Source organism: Fusarium pseudograminearum, chromosome 1 (assembly GCF_000303195.2).
Source record: "Fusarium pseudograminearum CS3096 chromosome 1, whole genome shotgun sequence".
Lineage (NCBI taxonomy): Eukaryota > Fungi > Ascomycota > Sordariomycetes > Hypocreales > Nectriaceae > Fusarium > Fusarium pseudograminearum.
The window spans coordinates 1,799,332-1,816,542 of NC_031951.1; the positions used below are offsets into that span (position 1 = coordinate 1,799,332).

The window sequence follows — 17,211 nt, forward strand, 5'->3', positions numbered from 1 at the left end:
CATGCTACAAGCAGGGGTATCGTCTCGTATCTGCATCATTTCCTTTCTTTTTCACTTGAATCGTTCGTTTATATTGATAAGGTGGGTTCAATCAGCTCCATTATCCTAGCTTTTCCATGCCATTCATGTCATCCATCTATCAATCAATGCCGCATCTCACAACCACCACCTTCAACTCAAGCTCAGACTTGCCTTTACGACTTCATTGACATGATCCACGCCATGAACAAATCAGAACAAAGGGTTAGCAGTAGATAACAAAGTACCCCCCCGCAAACGCTCAACATTCAATCAATGTTCGCTTCAGGCCCCGTGTTTCAAATGCCTCGGAAGTATCTGAAGAATCATCACAGCAAGAGTTGAAAGCCCGTTCACATCCCAGTCCGCTTAGTCACTTGACCATCACAGACTACAGTATCAACCGTGAATGCTTCTGAATGCATTTCATGAAAGCCTCTTTATAGGTGCACATCATGAAAGCAGTGTTGTTCCTTTAACCTTTCCACTCTCCATCTTGGCTGTTCTCGCACCAAATTGTATCTATCACAACTCGTTAGTAAGCAGTAATCAATAACCGCACCAAATCATCACTTACAGCTCGCTTCTTCTCCCGTGAAACAGAACTCATCCCCAAAGACTGCGCAACAAGTCGCAACACCCTTTTTTCCGCATCCAGAATTCCTTCACCACCTGCATTCTCAAAATCACACTTCTCCCACACCGGAGCCTCAATCGCCCATTTGACGAACCGCTCATCAAGGTACGGGAATCTCACTTCTCGACCCCAGTGTGACATGGCCCGGTCGTCTCGGCCGAGATTCCTCTTTCCGAGCCGGCTCACGTCGAGCTTCAGCTCCTTCACAACTCCAGCGTAGCCACGATGCGTGTAAGCCACACCGTGTCGACCGTATCCGCCAAACAGCTCATCGGCTCCCAGGCCGGACAGCAGCACTCGTGCTGTTGTGCTATAGGGCTGCGGCGTCGCTTCTGTGCTCGTCTGGCCAAACCCTCGTCCCCTGGCGGCAAAGTACAGGGCACAGCCGATCGACAAGTCCATCTCTGTATTGTGGGGATAAATTAGCCGAATAACCTCAGGTCGGTGCTCCAGATTTTCGGCATAAGGCACGTTTACCTGTGACAAGTCAGTGCTTAATCTCTGTGCGTCCCTTGTTCACCTACAGTCACGAACCGCCATATCCTGCCGGGGCAAACGTGGCTGAGCTCTGCAAACGCATTTCTCCCTGTCATTCGATCCGGGCACTTTTCATAGAGCTCCTCTCGCGACAGATCGGGAAATTGCCCTGCTATTCTGGGGTTCTCAAACGCCACATTAATCAAGTCAATGCATTGATCTGCCTGGATCATGTCATGGCACAATCGCGCGAGCACGGTGCAGTCGAGGCCACCCGAGAAGAGCACTGCGACTCGTGCATCCGTTGCTGCAGCGCTTGGGGGTAGTGGGACGTCCAAAACTCGTAATCGAAGGGACTCGGTCAGGCGAGAGTGTAGCTCCTGCACGGAAGTAGAGTTTAACTCTAGTGAAAAACTTTGTTGCGGAATCTCATCATTGAAGACACCAATACTCGACACCTAATAACGTAAGTAGCAGGCTTTTCGGGGTAAATACTCACGCAAAACTCACCAAGGAGGTATCGGTAGTCCAATCATGTCGCTCTGGCAAAAGTCCAGCAGAAATATCAGCACTCCAATCCAGAGTATAGCATCCGTCAGCTTCAACCTCGGTCCATCCGTCGACCGGCGTCTCAGCAATGCTTGATAGAGAAAAGGGAAGTCCGTCTTTAACAAGCAAAGACCGACGACCTAGGCGGTCGCGCCCGTAGTAAAGCCGCTTGGCAGGTTTGTCCAGATAAATGAATGCGAATGGTCCTTCGATGTCTCGTAGAACATCCATAACGTCTCCCGAGCTCTTGCTAGTCTCCGCGAGCAGGGCTAGAATAGCTTCGCCATCGTTACCCTGCACGGGCTCTCTTCGAAGAGCCCAAGCCTCTCCATTCCAGCAGAGGACAGACCCTGTGGCAGGATCAACAAACGGCTGTCTCGCTACGTGATCTCCACGTAGTGATAAAACAGTGGACGTAAAGGTAAGAAATAATTCACCGTGGCTGTTATCGAGCTGTGTCTTCACAGTCCCAATGTGATCTGGTCCTCTATTACAAAGACATCGTTCCAGCTCTGACGAGAGGGCCTGGTCGGGGCTTGTGTTGATGGAAGCATGGATTCCGCACATCTTGCGCGTTGTAGGTAGAGGGACGCGGTTGAAAGAGTTGCCTGGGGCAGTTTCGTTCATCCACCAGGAAGCGAGATATCACGGGTCCACTTTAAAAAGTACACTACCCTATACCATTTAATACTTGAGATCTGAGGACTGAGAGTTCAAATCTCTTGCTCTTACACTGACAGCAAGCAGTACTTAGTGGCATTACGTTTGAATGAGGTAAACGATTTTGCATCTTATAAAGAAACAAGTCTAAGAAATAATCTCTAGTCACTTATGCATAGTTAACTTGTTGAATGATGTGGGTGTATTTTATCCCATAATATAAGGGAGAGGTAAACTCTAACCAGCTAAACAAAAGCTATTTCTTGCCGAATCGAACTACGCTCTGAAGTGGTGATGGAAGAATGAATAACGTTGCGCTTCCCTGTACCCAACCTGGGGATATGGGCATTCCTCGTGAATAAGAAAAAAACACATACACGAACCAACTGCCTTAAAAGGCCTATTCCTCCTCGTGAATCTCAAAGAGAGCAAAGCAATCTCCAATGAGTAGTTAAACGTTTGCAATACATGAAAAAGACCCTATCCCGCACTGGGGGGCCTGTGAATAAAAGTTTCGTATCTCGTCAAGCCAAAATCTGTTTGGTAATTTTCAGGGAACATTATACAATTTGAGTAAGTCCCCTTTTACTCGTTGCTATATGTGGGATCTCTCGGCAAGCCATCGATCACCTAGTCAAAGGTTTGCGAGAAATCCACACTGGACCAGTCCATTTGAAAAGGGTCCTGGGAGTTTTGAGAGAAACCCATGTTTGCACTGGGAATTTCGCCAAAGAGCGGCTGATAATTGTTGGTCTTGGCCATACCATTACCGCCAGGGAAGAGTGGAAAATCCATTCCGTCTGCACCAAAAGAGTCATCGAACCCCTCATCGACATCTCTCAGTGAGTTAGGGGTGAAGAGCATGGCAGTCTCCTGACCAGTTGGCGAGAACTGAGATGGAGCAGTTTGAACAGGGATCGGCTGGGGAATTTGTTGAGGAACCTGTTGGTACATGGGCAGCTGCTGTTGCATCATCTTAGGGTTGCTATACATAACAGCTTGCTCAGGCGAGGGGAAGTGGGCTGGAAGTTGCATGCGAGCAGCGTAGAGGTCTTCGTTGTCAAGGATAAAAGCTGAACCGTTTTGATATGGCGCATACTGCTCGTAGGAACTAGCAGAAGCAGGCGAAGTTGAATCAAGAGTCAGATCCATATGCATTGCCTCAGAGGGGATATTGTTGACCGACATCCAGTCAGAGTCGGTGGGGTAAAGAGGAAAGTCGTTGCCGACGAACTGCGTTACGTCGTTTTGAGGAGGCGTGGGGACACTGTTATATTCGATTGAAGATGGTGTCGACATGTTGCCCAGAGGGGGAGTCTGCTGCTGAACGCTACCAGCGATGGACGGCAACTTCTTGCCGTTAGTCTTGGTTCGGACGTAGGTCCAGCCGTGAGCTTTCTCCATGTGCTGTTTGCAGTTCGATTCACGCTTTGACTTGTAGGGGCACGGTTTGAACGAGCACTCATACATGGCGGGGGCAGCAGAGTGCTTATCGTTGTGGTGACGATCCATCTCCTTCTCAGTGGGCCAGCCATAGGTGTGGTACTTGCAAGTCGAGACAGGGCACTTCCAAGGGCGAGAGTGGGTCTTTTCGTGCTTTGTTAAATCGCACGGCCTCTTAAACTCTTTGTTGCAGCCAGGCTCACGGCACTTCTTGGGGGCCAGTTCCTCAGGAGAAGCGTTCTTCTTGCGACGAGCCATAGATCGCTGGATCTCCTCCTCATCCTCCAGCTGTTGACTAAGGGAGCGCTTCATTTTCATTGGCGCGTCGTCGTCTGTCTCGACAGGCTTGCCAGTGTCCAGGGAAATGCAAGTACCGTCCTTGCGAACACGAACGAGCTCAGCAGGACGACCGTTCACAGAAAGGCCACCGATGAGCTTGATCTCATCAGATCTTTGTGGCAAGTTAGTTGGGTGGTTCAAGGGAACGAAGCTGGGTACATACGCGTCGATATCCATTTCGTCGCCGCTGTTCTTGGCGGCAAGTTGTTTTCCGTATTCTAAAATCTGATCCTTCAGGTCGAGGAAGTATCCGTTAGTGTAAGGCCGGTCTGCGGGTCGAATTTGTTCGCGGTCGCTAAGATATTCGACTGTCGCTTGAATGCATCGGACGGATGTAAGGCAGAAATCCAGGTACAAGGTTGCTGATTTAGCCTTCTCCTTTAAAGACAATGTCCGATAAGTATTTTCCCAAACGCCATTATTAGTCAGAAGCTGACTTACCGGTGCCATAAAGATCAGAGTTTTCTCAAGATCACGCAAGCAAATAATTTCCTTTGATCGAATTCTCCTAGGAATGTCAAGCACAATAGGCTTGAACTCTTTTAGGGTCGGCTTGGCCAACAAAGGGCGTAAAGTGTGCTCGTGAATACGGCTGAAAGCTTTTGGTCCCAGTGAAGGGAGCTTCCCCGCTGCGGCGGCGGCGGCGGACCTTGTGATGCATCGTGTTTGCACCTTTGCCTCCTTTGATGCAGTGACCGCGCCCCGCTTCTCGTTTGTGGAAGCCACTGATGTACCCAAACCGCTATCGGAATGGTCCTCAGGAGCCCGCGAAGTGCGGCCTCTGGGGCGCAGGGTGCGCCTCTCTTCTTCTTTTGTCATCTTGGGATCGACGAAAGGTCCCTCGAGGAAGCCGCGAGGGATGGGAAGACCGGTGTCGCGAAGAGTCATGGGCTTTGACGCGGATGACAGAGAGAGCTCTTGGGTCTTGGCAAGAGCCTCGTCGATGTCGTTGAGAGTCAAGGCCACACGTCGACGGTTGGCATCGACGACATCATCCAGATGGGACTGAGCTCGAGGCAGAGTAGGAGGGACAAAGGCAATGTCCGAAGTCAAAGATGGTGATGTAGGAGAGTGGAAGGTCGCACCCTTACGGAGGGTAGAGCTGTTCTTAAAAGACAAGGCATTCTCGGTGTCGCAGTCCGGACGAGTCACCGGAGTCCTTCGACGAGGGTGGGAGAAGGACATGGCTTAGATGCAAGGTGGGTATGAGGTAAAAGGACAGTCGACTGATGGCCAGAGGTGTCCTGAAGCTAAGTCGGGGAGTCCCGTTAGTTCAAGAGCTTGACCTTTGAATACAAGCAGGTGCTTGGCAGTGAAGGACGGAGATGTGAGTCACAGTAGGTATTCCTAACTCCCACACCCAGGGGCAAAGGCAAGGTAAAGGCCCAGAGCGTTGATCAAGGCCAGGTTGAGGTACCTGGTGATTGACCAATGCTGACGATTGGAAGCGATGCCAGTAAAAAAGTGAAAAAAGATAATGGTCGACGTCAAGAGACGAAAAACCAAATGTAGAGATGAGATAAAATATTAACCGTACCAGGTCAGAGATGGAAAATGTGACCGAGGATTGATCAGCTTTACGTCGGCGAGCCAATGCGGTGCAGGTGGCGCGGGACAACAAGGAAGGCGAGTAACGAGCGACTCGGACTGATTATGACTTCCTCAGGCGGTAAATCGATTGAAAAAAAACACGATGAGATACGTCCAAACGACGAGTATCGATTTGAAATACAGGCGGTAGAACGTCTGTGCTGTGTTTCGTTTCGTTGTGCTGCGCTGTGATGCGTTGCGTTGCGTTGCGATGGAAAAGGCGGGTGGAATTGGAGGGAAAGATCAAGACGGACGGACGGGGCGGAACAGGGCAACTATAATATGAGTTGATAGAGAGGGTGTACAATTCCGCAGTCAGGGCGTGTGGAATTCCAAGAATCGAGTTGTTGAAGCAGGTGGCGGCCTCAGGATAGAGAAGCCAGAGAGTTAGAGACGAGAGTCAGACTTGAGAAGGAGGTGAAGAAGGAAGACAGGATGGATGGACGGTGAAATTCAGTTGGTGTCTCTGGACGAGGTTATGCTTAGAAACCAGCTGGGGGTAAACCTCAGCCCATCCAGACTGCTGCCTGGAAGCCCCTCCCGTAAGGGTTTAGGGCGTCCAAGAAGGGTTTAGGGCAGGGCGGGCGGGCTGAGGCGTAGTCTGTGCGGAGGAGGAGCCCCCCCCTGCTCAAGGTCGAACGTGATAGGTCTGATCCTGCACAGTACAAATATCGCTAACAGTAGAGAGACATGTCAAACTCTCGTCGCTCGCTAATTTCTCTCCAATTCTTTCATTTCCCACCAGAATCCGCTCCAATTCCTGAGCAGAGCCGCAAGACGCTTGACTTCGGGCTTAGAACCTCGGGTACCTCGACTATGACAAACAACATACTGTATCCCCACAAACTCCGCCATTACCGACACTTCCCTTCCCTTTCATTCGCACCCAAGTCCCAGAACCTTTGTGGTTCAGTTCATTAAATTGATTGATCGTTACAATTATTCCCAGTTTTAGTGAGGCAGAACAATTTCCAGACTTCTCATTGATCTCATTTCAAAGCCAAGAACAAGTTGAACATTTGGGGGGCCGGAAACATACCTGTTGCGTACTGACTGTCGTGGCCCTTTGCGTACTCGGCGAATGATACAACATCCCTCCTGTTTTAGACGCAACCAAATCTTATGGCGGTTGTCACGATCGCAGCCCCCAGACGTAAAGGGGGAAAGCAAAAAATGGTGTTGTTGATTGTATCGCCGAAATGCGGATGACGTCGGGTTGTTTGCTCGTTTCGCAGAAATGGCACAACCAGCGTAGTGAACCTATCGAAAACGCCTTGCGGAGAGTCTGCAGGGATCGACACCCCACTGGCGCAACTCGCACCTTTGTGATGGTCCGTGACTTGGTCAAACCGTCAGCAATACAGTATCGCTGCTGCGGTCTGGTCTGGTCCTGTTCAGTGCTCTGCTTCTGTTCCGTATGATCCTCGTGTGGCCATCTTTTAGTATCTCAACTTTGGGCCATCAAGTTCGCCCATTGGCATTGACTAGCATAAGCTGGCCATTGGGTGCTATCCCATTCGTTCCGGCCGAGACTGATGGTGTTACATACAAACTGCACACTGTACTTGAATTCATTGATGCATTGCATTTCGACCCTCCACCTCAGCCCTCTTTGACGGCTGTGCCTGCAATGGCGTTGCGCTGCCTCTTTGCAACCCTCTTGACTGCATTAAACTCTTAGATTTTTTTTTCACCTGCATCAAGAGGATCTCGAAATGTTTTGATCCACCATGTTAGGAATGGAGCTTGAAGTTGGTTGAGAGGGGAACTCGCCAACAACCAAGACATTAGAACATGCATGCATTATCGTCTCCAGACCCTTTGAGCAGCAGATAAATAAACACGCTCAACCGAATCAAGGCAAGATCGTCAGAAAGAGAGATCCTTCCATGAAAGAGGACACGACGACTCACACCGTGCCCGGCTATCAAGCATATCGTCGCTTATCCTCAGATCAGGAATGAACACCAGACCAAAGCTCTCGGTCTCAAAGAATTTTCCTTGACTGGTCTGGTTCCTGTCCCCGTATCCATCCACATTGACCAGTGGCCACCACCTCCTATGGTGCGGACCCACGACCAATCGACCAGGTTAGTAGTCCTCACATTTGCTCCACGCATAGGGCTGCTTCTCGGTGCAGGGGTTGGTCGAAACGATTGTCATGTCACCGTTGACTCAATGGCCGGCGATTTCCCTTTCGGGTTCTAGACCGTGGACCCCCATCTCCCCAACTGTTACATTGCATTCGCATTCATCGCACTGCCAACCCTTCAGAGGTCTTGTCCTGAAGCATGCGTCCCAGACTGCGACCGCTGTGCTAGATCCACCGGTCAGTATCCGCCACAGCCAAAAGTTGTTCTTGAGAAGATGCACTTTTCTATCGATCTGAAGAGTCATCGTTGCCGCCGGCTTTGAAACTTGCATCAATCTGCCACCAGTCTAAAGATTGCAAGTCTTGGCATGCTAGCATGTCATTTGTGGAAATATGCAAAGGTTCCTTGTTGTAGAGGGGGCTTTCGTATGAAGCCATCGTATTGCTGCTAAGCTTAGGAATTCTGCCATCCAGTGTCAACAGACCAACGCACGTACGCAATCCCAAAAACACACTTTCGACCAAAATAACCATATCCTACGTACGTACGTCTCCACGCAAGCGAGCGAGACGTTTTAACCAGCCCCTGCATTCATTTTTTTATTTCATCAGGACTTTTTGTACATCTTAACACCAGAGTCCTACCTTAGTATGCTGTCGTCAACTTTGAAAGGTCCCTGCCATGGGCCAATAGGAGCTTACTTTATCGAGCAGCCTATCCCAGACCGGGGACAAATTTGGATGCCTCGAGTCGTGAGCCCCATTCTCAAGGCACCCGTATTTCTGGTTCGCAAAGGATACGTATGCATTCTTGGATACCAACAACTAACCAGTGACACCAGCCGTTCTCAAACGGATTGTTTTCTTTTTTTACTCATCCCTGTGCGACTGGTCCCTTGACGGGACTGATGACGGCTGTTAATCGCGGCATTCGGGGACGACACAAACAAGCTCGAAGGACTTTCGCTACAAGCTTATTTGGGAGTGTTTGGACCCTGTATGAACCCATGATCAAAGCCCCGAAAATCAAGACCTTTTATTGGCCAATGTTATCTGGTTGATGCTTCGTAAATGCTGAATCCTTGTGACGATCGTATATTTGCTCTCATCGAGGGTCTTTATACGTCGTTGCCTACCTATCTTTAGCCCAACGACGAACGCAAGTTTATATTTGGCGATCTCTAGTAGTGTCTCATATCATCGCGTGGTTATGGACTGTCCAGCAAGGGTATTTATTTTTCATAGATCGGATAACGCACCTCGGCGGAATTAGATTCGGCATCAGACCATGAAAGATCCTTTTGTCGCTTGGCTTTCGGCATGAACCAAGGTTAGGGACTGACCCAAACAACGATAATAACATCTGCCTCCCATGAAGAGCATTTGGATAAGAGATAAAAAGATACATTCTCTTTGGCGGCTCGTCTTGATTCAACCGCGACTACGTCCATCAATATCATTGCGTCTAATATAACGTTATTTGGCTGTTAACGTGAATGTCAAAGCCTAATACTGACTTCTAATACGGCATTATACAGTCATTTCACATTTAAAACTTGAGAGAGACGCAAAATCTCATCAAAACTTCAATTCAACTGTTACATCAGTCGGTATCTAATTAAAAAGACCGATAGACCCCATATGCCAACTCCAAGCATTCATCCAGCCCAATCCCAACGTTACGATCTATCTAGATGTACGGAGGGTGCCCAGGGTATTCAGGGTACTCATCATGCTCGGGGATCGGAACAAACGGTGCTCTCAAATCACTCTCAGTGAGTGGCGAGACCGCCTGAGAACGGCCAATAGATGACCTAGACATGGACCTACCACGCCGTTCCCCTCGCAGCGCCGCAACTCTGTCATGGACCGGAGGACGCTCGCCATCTCTAGGTTCTGGCGCGGGACGAGGGAGACGATCCATTACGTCCATGTTCCCGCGACGGGCACGGCGGCGGGCATGACGGCGAGGTCGCCTCCGATTGCTAGTGTTGTCCTGATTCCCGCTCGTTGTACGGACATTGTTGCTTTTACTGAGTGAAGCTTGAAGCTCGTAAGGGCTAGGCTCTGCGCGAATGTCGTGTGATGTCGCCCTCGGACTTTCGCTCTCTACACGGGAGCTCTCGTTGGAGACTTGCAATTTGTAGGGACTGGGATCCGAAAAGTTGTTGACACTTCTGTTGTTATTTTGACGGTTGGAAAGTAACTGAAGATTCGTCAGCTCGATTCCATCTCTTCCGTGACTTACCTGCAATCTGGAAGGCTGGCCAAGAAAACGAGCACGATAGAGTTGCTTGGCGTATCCGTAGGAAGGAATCCCTGAAGATTCCGGTGCGCTCTGCTCCGGAGCAGAATAGCCCATCTGGTCCTCCGGTTGATAGCCATCGGGCTGGTAGGATCTCTCAGGGGCTCTCACCGGACGTTCGTTCAAACCTCCACACGAGTAATCAGACGCCTGCGCCTGACTCACTCCTCGAGAGCCTCCAACACCACACGTTGGCTGTGTGACAAAGTTGCCATAGTGTCCGCGAGTGGTGTTCCTCTGCTGTTCGATGCAGTCACGACATGATCCAGTCATGGTCGTGCGAATTGTGACCTTGCAATGAGTACCGCTAGGGTATAGCCAAGAAGACAGAGAGAAGCAGGTGAAGCAACCATTGACTTGGTCCTCCCAGCATCGGTCCGTTCGGATGAGTTTGTTGTGTCGACAAGAAGCGTAGTAGTAGACGTGATATTTACACATGATGGGCAACAGTGTGTTGATATCAGTAGTAGAGATAATACTTTCCAATGTAAGGAGGCATGTACGCCTTTGGTGGCTTAGGGTTCGAATTCTTCGTCGACTGTGTAGGTAGTCAAAGAAAACTGCGGTAAATGTGTTTCGAAAGCTAAAAGACATCGAAATGGGCATCTGAGATAACTTATACGCAATGTTTTGATGCAAGGAACAAGCGTCTATGTAGCCAGCCTGGTGGTTAACAGTTGAAAAGGAGTGGTGAGAACCTGAACAAAGCCTTTGATGATTTTCTTGTTCTGCAACACCAAAGAAAAGGCGGACTATCGTAGCAGATCTTAGAGACAAAGTCATTCAAACAACCCTTTGTTCATCTATCATGACAGCGAACAAGCCTGCAGTACAAATACAATAGGGTCTCACGCACGTATCTTGCTGAACAACTCATCTTGAACAGTTTGATGTATCGGTCCAGGAGACGTACCTCATCCTTTTAAAGCAAACCACTTTTCACCATTTGCCCATCATGTCATTGTCTATTTTCTTTCCCTGTTTTAGTCGCTTCATCACAATGCCTCTTCCTAAAAAGAACCAGGCGTCCGTCGTCGCTGGACGACGACAAGAAGAATGCCCGAAAGCAACAACACTCTGCCCTGCTCCAAGAGGGGAAAAGGAAACTCAGCACTATTCAGATGGTGGGAGTGACATTCTTGTTCCAAAGGCTCGAGACAATGCTCAGTATGAGATCGACGAATCTCGTCAACGCTCAGCCTCAGCCCTGAAGAATGTTTGGCGCTTCTTCTCCAGTGAGTCTTCATCTAACCCCCCAGTCCCCAAGGCCCAACTAAAGCATGAGAGAAACTCCGATGCTTGGTCTACCATTGATCTAACAAGCCCCACCAATGAAGGTAGGTACACAGCACCGCAACCATCGCCATATCCCAAAGGCCGACGCGGAAGGGCTACTCGGCTCGATGAGTCTCAAATGCAGCCCTACTGGAACACGCCCTTTCGTCCCGAAAGCCCAATGCCCCCCGTCTCGGACTCAACTATCTGGCCCTCTTCTAGCGATTTCGAGCCCGAGAAGGATTTGGACATAGAGATAATTACCTGGAATCGTGGGCCACGCCGGACTGTGCGCACTGTGCATGATGACCCACGTCAAGCAGTAGAGCACCAAGCTGCGATCATTGTCGATCTTTCTACAGACGATCCCCCATCGGTCTCTGAAGATGAGTCGTATGGAGAAGAGCAAGAGGAGGATATTGTCGTGCAAGCAAGACGGGTGACCAGAGTAGGGAGAGCTACTCTGATCAAATTGCCTAAACTCAACAGAAACCAGAACCAGAGCCAAGACGTGCAAGAGAGCCGTCCGTCCTCCGTAGACCTGGCTGACTGTTCAGTTGAGAGAGATGATGCGCAAACTCCTGCTCGAACAGAGTCAGGGTGAGGAGGTTGTGCTAGAGGAAGAGGTTAGTTGGTAACGCAGAGGTCTGGATCCCTGGTGGTCACAAGTCAGGAATCTTGGTGTTTGAGCTTGGCCTCGAACAAGAAGCTATGGCTGGCCCATAACTAGTGTAGCATTATTAGAGTCGGAGTTTCTGGCGTTTCTGGTAGATTCTCAGTTTGAATTTTTTTGTTTCATAGAAATGTCGTTAAACTGTTCTCAAATCTAGGCTGAGCCATCTCTTTCAATTTTGTCTCTATGGGTATCGTGGGACTTTCCCTTTTTCTTATAATGTGATCTTTCAAGCCATATCTAAACATGAGCCCAACCTCGCTCAACAAGAACCTGCATCTCGTTAATGAGACAAAACTCACCAGGCTCTCTTCTCCCCATGCCCTCCTTCTCCCACGCCGCCACACGCCTTCTCACCACCCACGAGTCAAAGGGCGCCGACACCCATCGCATAACGCGATTAACCCAGAGGCCAGAGAAGATCTGCCATGTAGACACCCAGGCACCTTGCTCGGGATGCACAGCCTTGTATGCAGCCGAGTTGTAGCCTACACGGACGTGTGGGTTGAGATATACACCTCGAGTTTTTGTGAGAGGGTTATCTGCGTGTATCAGACAACATTCGCAGCCTTCGAGGTGATGTTTTGCTAAGGAATCTGGAATGCCGCGGAACTGGAGTTTCGAAGATGAAGTGAAAGGCTCAGTAGGCATGGCAACTAAAATAGTATCAGTAACTGTAATCTCGTCTTAGGGGTGTCAAACGGACCAATTCCGTTCCAGCAACTCGCGACAGGCACGGCATCTAGATGGTTAACGAGCGCATTCCTTGAAACACTCGATTTAAAATAAGGCCATGTGTGCATCGCATGCGCATAGCCAGAAGTATCCCTTAGCGCAAACGTATCATAATATTCTGGTGGTCTCGAGAAATCCAATGAACAAGCCGCAGCGTAATCGCCGCCATTTGTACCCAATAGTTTGAGGATATCTTCAGTCTGTAGTTGTGTGAGAAGTTGTGCGCCAACGGCAGCAAGTGACATACCGTAAAGACAACATCGTTGATAAAGAGAACCTTGTCGAAATGCTGGCCCTTCTTTTGCAAATCAATCAGGTCCTTCAACGTCCTGTTCCTCAACTTGGCTAGGTACGGTATCCTTCTTAACTCGCGCTTCCCTCTCGACGTATCAATCCAGCCCTCGGCTTTGTCCGGATTCTCAATCTCGTCTTTATGCGTCGTATCTGACATGTCTACGCGATGTGGCACGCCCATATTCTGCAGCTCCAGCGCCATCTTGTTCAGTTCGCGCTTTGTCTTATCCCAGCTCCCGCTCTCGTATACGCTGACAAACACATTGTCTTTCCCTAGGGTCTTGGATAGCTCTATCACCGCAGGAGCCCAGTGGTCTCGTATCACGCGCTCGTTGTTGAAGTGCATGCTGGCGATGTAGATTCGCTCCGGGGGCTGCGAGAGCTTCGGAGCTGGCGTGCGGTCGGCATCGAGGAGGTTTTTGTGGATGCGAAGAACGTCGAGGATATTTACGAGGACTAAGAGGACCAAAACGATCTTGGGAAAGCGCGAGCGGAGGAGGCGACGGAAGTAAAGGCGGTTCGTACGGGAGACCATGATTCCTTATTCGCGATGATGACAGCGAAGCAGCATTGTAATGACCTGATTGATGTTGAAACAGGTATGTATTATACCGTGCGACGAGTTTAGCAGGAAGAAATGCGAAATATCATCTAAGAAGAAAAATCATGATCGAGTTTGACTGATGTGTTAGAGAACAGAGTATGCATCCCTTGCTTACCTACCTGTAGGTAGATCATGTCAACTATTGGAGTACAGCAAGTTACAGTACCCATCTGGGTTCAGCCTTAGGTTTCTTGCCGATAGCCCACCCTACAACAGCGTCATTGCAGGGATGCCATCAGGTCTCCAATGAGGGGCTCTTCTGCCCATCACTTTGCGTATCACATAAGTCTCTATAAAGCCGGATATCATCAAGTTACAGGTTACAATATACTCTAGATCTTCAAGTACCAGACCATGACTCACAGGCGATGATCCGGGGTACATATTTTAGTCTAGCAGTTGACAGGGGCTTAAGCTGCCCTGCCAAAATGGGCCAAACCACTTCACTTATTGCAATGGACGTTTCGGTTCTTCCATGATCAATTCGTTCAAGTACTTAAATAAATCAGGCGAGCTTCTTTATACCTTCAACAGTTTACATTTCGTCAATAGAGAATTGAGAGATTAGCTTCGTCAAGTACCAAAGGTTCGTTTCTCCATTGGACTCCAGCATTTCTTCCATTGATCAATGTCATGATGACTCGGCAAGCCATGACCCAGGCCCAGGAAAATCCACTATGTGGTCCATGAAGAGTCTCTTGAGCCTCTTGGATCTCAATCCAATAAACCACCTGCACTGCCATCTATTTGGCAAAGTGCAGGTCGTATCCGAGCCACTTCCTTCGGAGAATAGCCTCGACGGAGAGGCCAGGGTATCCGTATGTGAGGGGCAGGAAGAAGTACCAGCCAGCAACGACCAGAGCCAGAACAACACCGCAAGCGATCCAAGCAGAAGCCATGCTCTGGCCAGAGAATCGCTCACGGGCGGTGACGTGGTGCCTGGGGCTGACAGGACCCTTCTTGTCCTTGATGGTGATCTCCTCAGCGGGCTCTGAGTTAAAGATGAACTCAAGGAGAGCACCGGCGACAAGACAAGAAGCCAGGTGAGCTGGAAGGTAATGATGTAAGAAAAGCTGTCGTCCCATAAGGAAGAAGGGGAAGTAGTGGGTAGCCCAGGCCAAGAAGAAGAAGCCGGTAGAGTTATACAGGCGAGAGCGGGTACCTTTTGAGTTTGTCAGTGTCAGATTCATCAATTGGGATTGCAAAATTAACTTACGGCGATCGAGAGCATCAATTCCACGGCGCAGAGAGACCTGATCAGCAAGAAGAATACCGGCATACACGGCGAGAAGACTGCTGGCCAACCACCAGCCGACGGGGTTACCAAGGAAGTAAATCTGCTGACGGGTTTCACTCTGAGTCCAGAAGCTGACACCACGGAGCAGGAAAGGCCACTGGTAAGGGTGGCTGGCATAGGGGTGGCTGCTGGTGAGCTTGCTGTTGTGGTAGAACATAGCACGCTGAAGCTCGAACCACTTCTGGAGGAAGGGAAGAGACTTGACCTTGCGCTCGGGCTTCTGGCGACGAGGGTGATCGGCATCAAGCGAAGCAATATCCTCAGCGATCCAGACGTTGGAGCTGGGCGCAATCTGCTTGTTACCATTGATCTCCTGCTGCTTGTAACCCCACTCAGGCAGAGGCTTGGTGTGAGTCCACATAGCGACCTTGCTTGGGTTGTGGATAAGCTTGAAGTGACCAGCTACCGACTTGAAGTTTTGGTTCTTCTTGCCGTGCTCGAGGCGAACCTCAAAGAGGGTTTCCTTCTCGCGCTTGCCGAGAGCTTCTTCAGGTGTGACAGCTGTGAACTCCTGGTTGGTGGGGTAGTAAGGAGAGGCAACATCGTGAGAGAGGAGGATCTTGTCAGTACCAACGTGGCGAAGACGGACCAAGTCGTGGTTCTTGACGATGCGGCCAGGCGTCTTGTTGTTGTCAGCAGGCCAGATCTCCCAGTAGTTGTTGGTGTCGTTGTAAGGGTAACCGGTGATCTGCTGGCCCTGGCTGGAAACACGGCCGTCGTCGTATCGAAGGGGGTAACGGTCCTCGTGACTGTGGAGGTAGGTCTTGGTCTCCTTGTGTCGAATAGTGATGCTGTCGTAGTACTGGATGTCAATCGCATTGGCCAACATGACGTTGTCGCTAAGGGTCTCCTGGAATTCGGGCGTCATGAAGTCGTCACCAGGACCAGATCGGTAGAGAACAGCGAAGTGAACCTGGAACCAGAAGAGGTAGAACAAGAAAGGCAGGACGATCAGGCCAAAGGCACGGGCAGCAAAGTGCTTGCCGAACTCTTGCATACTGATAGCACCGCCGGGTCGGTTGATGTTGAGAAGATCCCAGAGATCGATAACGACGGCGCAGCCAATGGTAACAAAAGCAAAGACACCGACGTACTTAACCGAGATATCGCAAGAAAGAGCGAAACCGGTAAGGATAAGCCACTTCCACCACTTGCGGGAGAAGGGCTCATGTCGAAGCTTGTACCACTTGATGTAGAAAAGAAGACTGCAAGCCATGGCGAGAACGAGAGTAGCATCCAAGAGGATAAGTCGGGTCTGTCCAATATGGGCGTTGTCAAGAAGGAGAAGACCAGCGGCGAGGACACAGGCGGGAAGACTGTAGCCAGACTCCCACATGATGAGGTATGTAACAGCGACAGTCAGGGCGCCGAGGGTAGCAGGCAAAGCTCGGAAAGCCACGTAGGGGATCTTGTTCGCGATGTAGGAGTCGCCAATGTTATCGAAGTGGAAGTGGCCATCGTAACCGACCAGCCAGCCGACAAAGGCGAAGAGAAGCTTGCCGAAAGGAGGGTGGACATCGAAGAAGTAGGTTCGCTCGAGGTAATAGGAAGCGAACTGTAGTGTCCAAGTCAGCCATTGTGCTTAACGATTGGGATATTCGATCGAAAGCTTACCTTTCCAAAGTGCACCTCGTCGAACACAACCTCGTTAGGGTGGCTAATACCCCAGAATCGAGTCACGAAGGACAAGATAGTGATGACGGCAAGACCAATCTTGTGCTCGGTCTCGCTCTGGGCAGCGGCCCGTTGAGCACCAGCCTTAGCAAGCTTGTCAAGCTCAGGGTTGGGGTTGAAGGACTCTTCAGAGGGTTTCTTTGATGGCGCGCCTCTCTGTCGCAGGCTGCCCTGCGAGGGCGAGGAGCTTCGAGCCATGACGGATCTCGGTTAGCTATATGATGCGATTGTTAGTTAGGGAACGCTTCGATCCTAGAGTTGAAGGAAGAGAGAAGTCCATGGCTTGCATGAAGTACTGTATAGTACTACACTGCACGCAATAGACCAAACACGTCTCACAAACGGCCCAGAGGAATGACGGGTCTCAAACTTACCTCAGGGGTTTGATAGAGGTGCCCTGAGTTACACCAAGTGATAGATAGAGAAGAGCAAACGGAATAGGGTTACAAAGGAATGAGAGAAGGATAGGTAGAGGTAACTGCACAAACAAGAATTGCGCACCTCTTTGAAGATCGACAAAAAGAAGAAGACGGAAAAGAAAAAAGGGGT

At 49.9% G+C, this 17,211-nt stretch overlaps 6 protein-coding genes across 6 annotated transcripts, besides 1 other annotated feature; 1 reads left to right on the forward strand and 5 right to left on the reverse strand.

Moving 5' to 3' along the window:
- Positions 1 to 471: 471 nt before the first annotated feature.
- On the reverse strand, positions 472 to 2,248 carry FPSE_04599 (uncharacterized protein; the record flags this gene model as incomplete). The annotated part of the gene is made up of 4 exons (XM_009257717.1): positions 472 to 540; positions 596 to 1,132; positions 1,180 to 1,590; positions 1,643 to 2,248. The coding sequence occupies 4 exons, from the start codon at positions 2,246 to 2,248 to the stop codon at positions 472 to 474; spliced, it is 1,623 nt and encodes a 540-aa protein (XP_009255992.1).
- A 723-nt stretch (positions 2,249 to 2,971) lies between these two features.
- FPSE_04598 (uncharacterized protein) lies at positions 2,972 to 5,308 on the reverse strand (the record flags this gene model as incomplete). Its single annotated transcript, XM_009257716.1, has 3 exons — positions 2,972 to 4,235; positions 4,287 to 4,501; positions 4,565 to 5,308. The coding sequence occupies 3 exons, from the start codon at positions 5,306 to 5,308 to the stop codon at positions 2,972 to 2,974; spliced, it is 2,223 nt and encodes a 740-aa protein (XP_009255991.1).
- A 562-nt stretch (positions 5,309 to 5,870) lies between these two features.
- Positions 5,871 to 5,924: a microsatellite.
- Positions 5,925 to 9,495: 3,571 nt separating this feature from the next.
- Positions 9,496 to 10,548, reverse strand: FPSE_04597 (uncharacterized protein; the record flags this gene model as incomplete). The annotated part of the gene is made up of 1 exon (XM_009257715.1): positions 9,496 to 10,548. The coding sequence occupies one exon, from the start codon at positions 10,546 to 10,548 to the stop codon at positions 9,496 to 9,498; it is 1,053 nt and encodes a 350-aa protein (XP_009255990.1).
- A 562-nt stretch (positions 10,549 to 11,110) lies between these two features.
- On the forward strand, positions 11,111 to 11,989 carry FPSE_04596 (uncharacterized protein; the record flags this gene model as incomplete). Its single annotated transcript, XM_009257714.1, has 1 exon — positions 11,111 to 11,989. The coding sequence occupies one exon, from the start codon at positions 11,111 to 11,113 to the stop codon at positions 11,987 to 11,989; it is 879 nt and encodes a 292-aa protein (XP_009255989.1).
- A 309-nt stretch (positions 11,990 to 12,298) lies between these two features.
- On the reverse strand, positions 12,299 to 13,622 carry FPSE_04595 (uncharacterized protein; the record flags this gene model as incomplete). The annotated part of the gene is made up of 3 exons (XM_009257713.1): positions 12,299 to 12,714; positions 12,765 to 12,993; positions 13,041 to 13,622. 3 exons carry the CDS (start codon positions 13,620 to 13,622, stop codon positions 12,299 to 12,301), a joined length of 1,227 nt encoding a protein of 408 aa, XP_009255988.1.
- An 812-nt stretch (positions 13,623 to 14,434) lies between these two features.
- Positions 14,435 to 16,860, reverse strand: FPSE_04594 (uncharacterized protein; the record flags this gene model as incomplete). Its single annotated transcript, XM_009257712.1, has 3 exons — positions 14,435 to 14,853; positions 14,908 to 16,543; positions 16,603 to 16,860. 3 exons carry the CDS (start codon positions 16,858 to 16,860, stop codon positions 14,435 to 14,437), a joined length of 2,313 nt encoding a protein of 770 aa, XP_009255987.1.
- Positions 16,861 to 17,211: the final 351 nt, after the last annotated feature.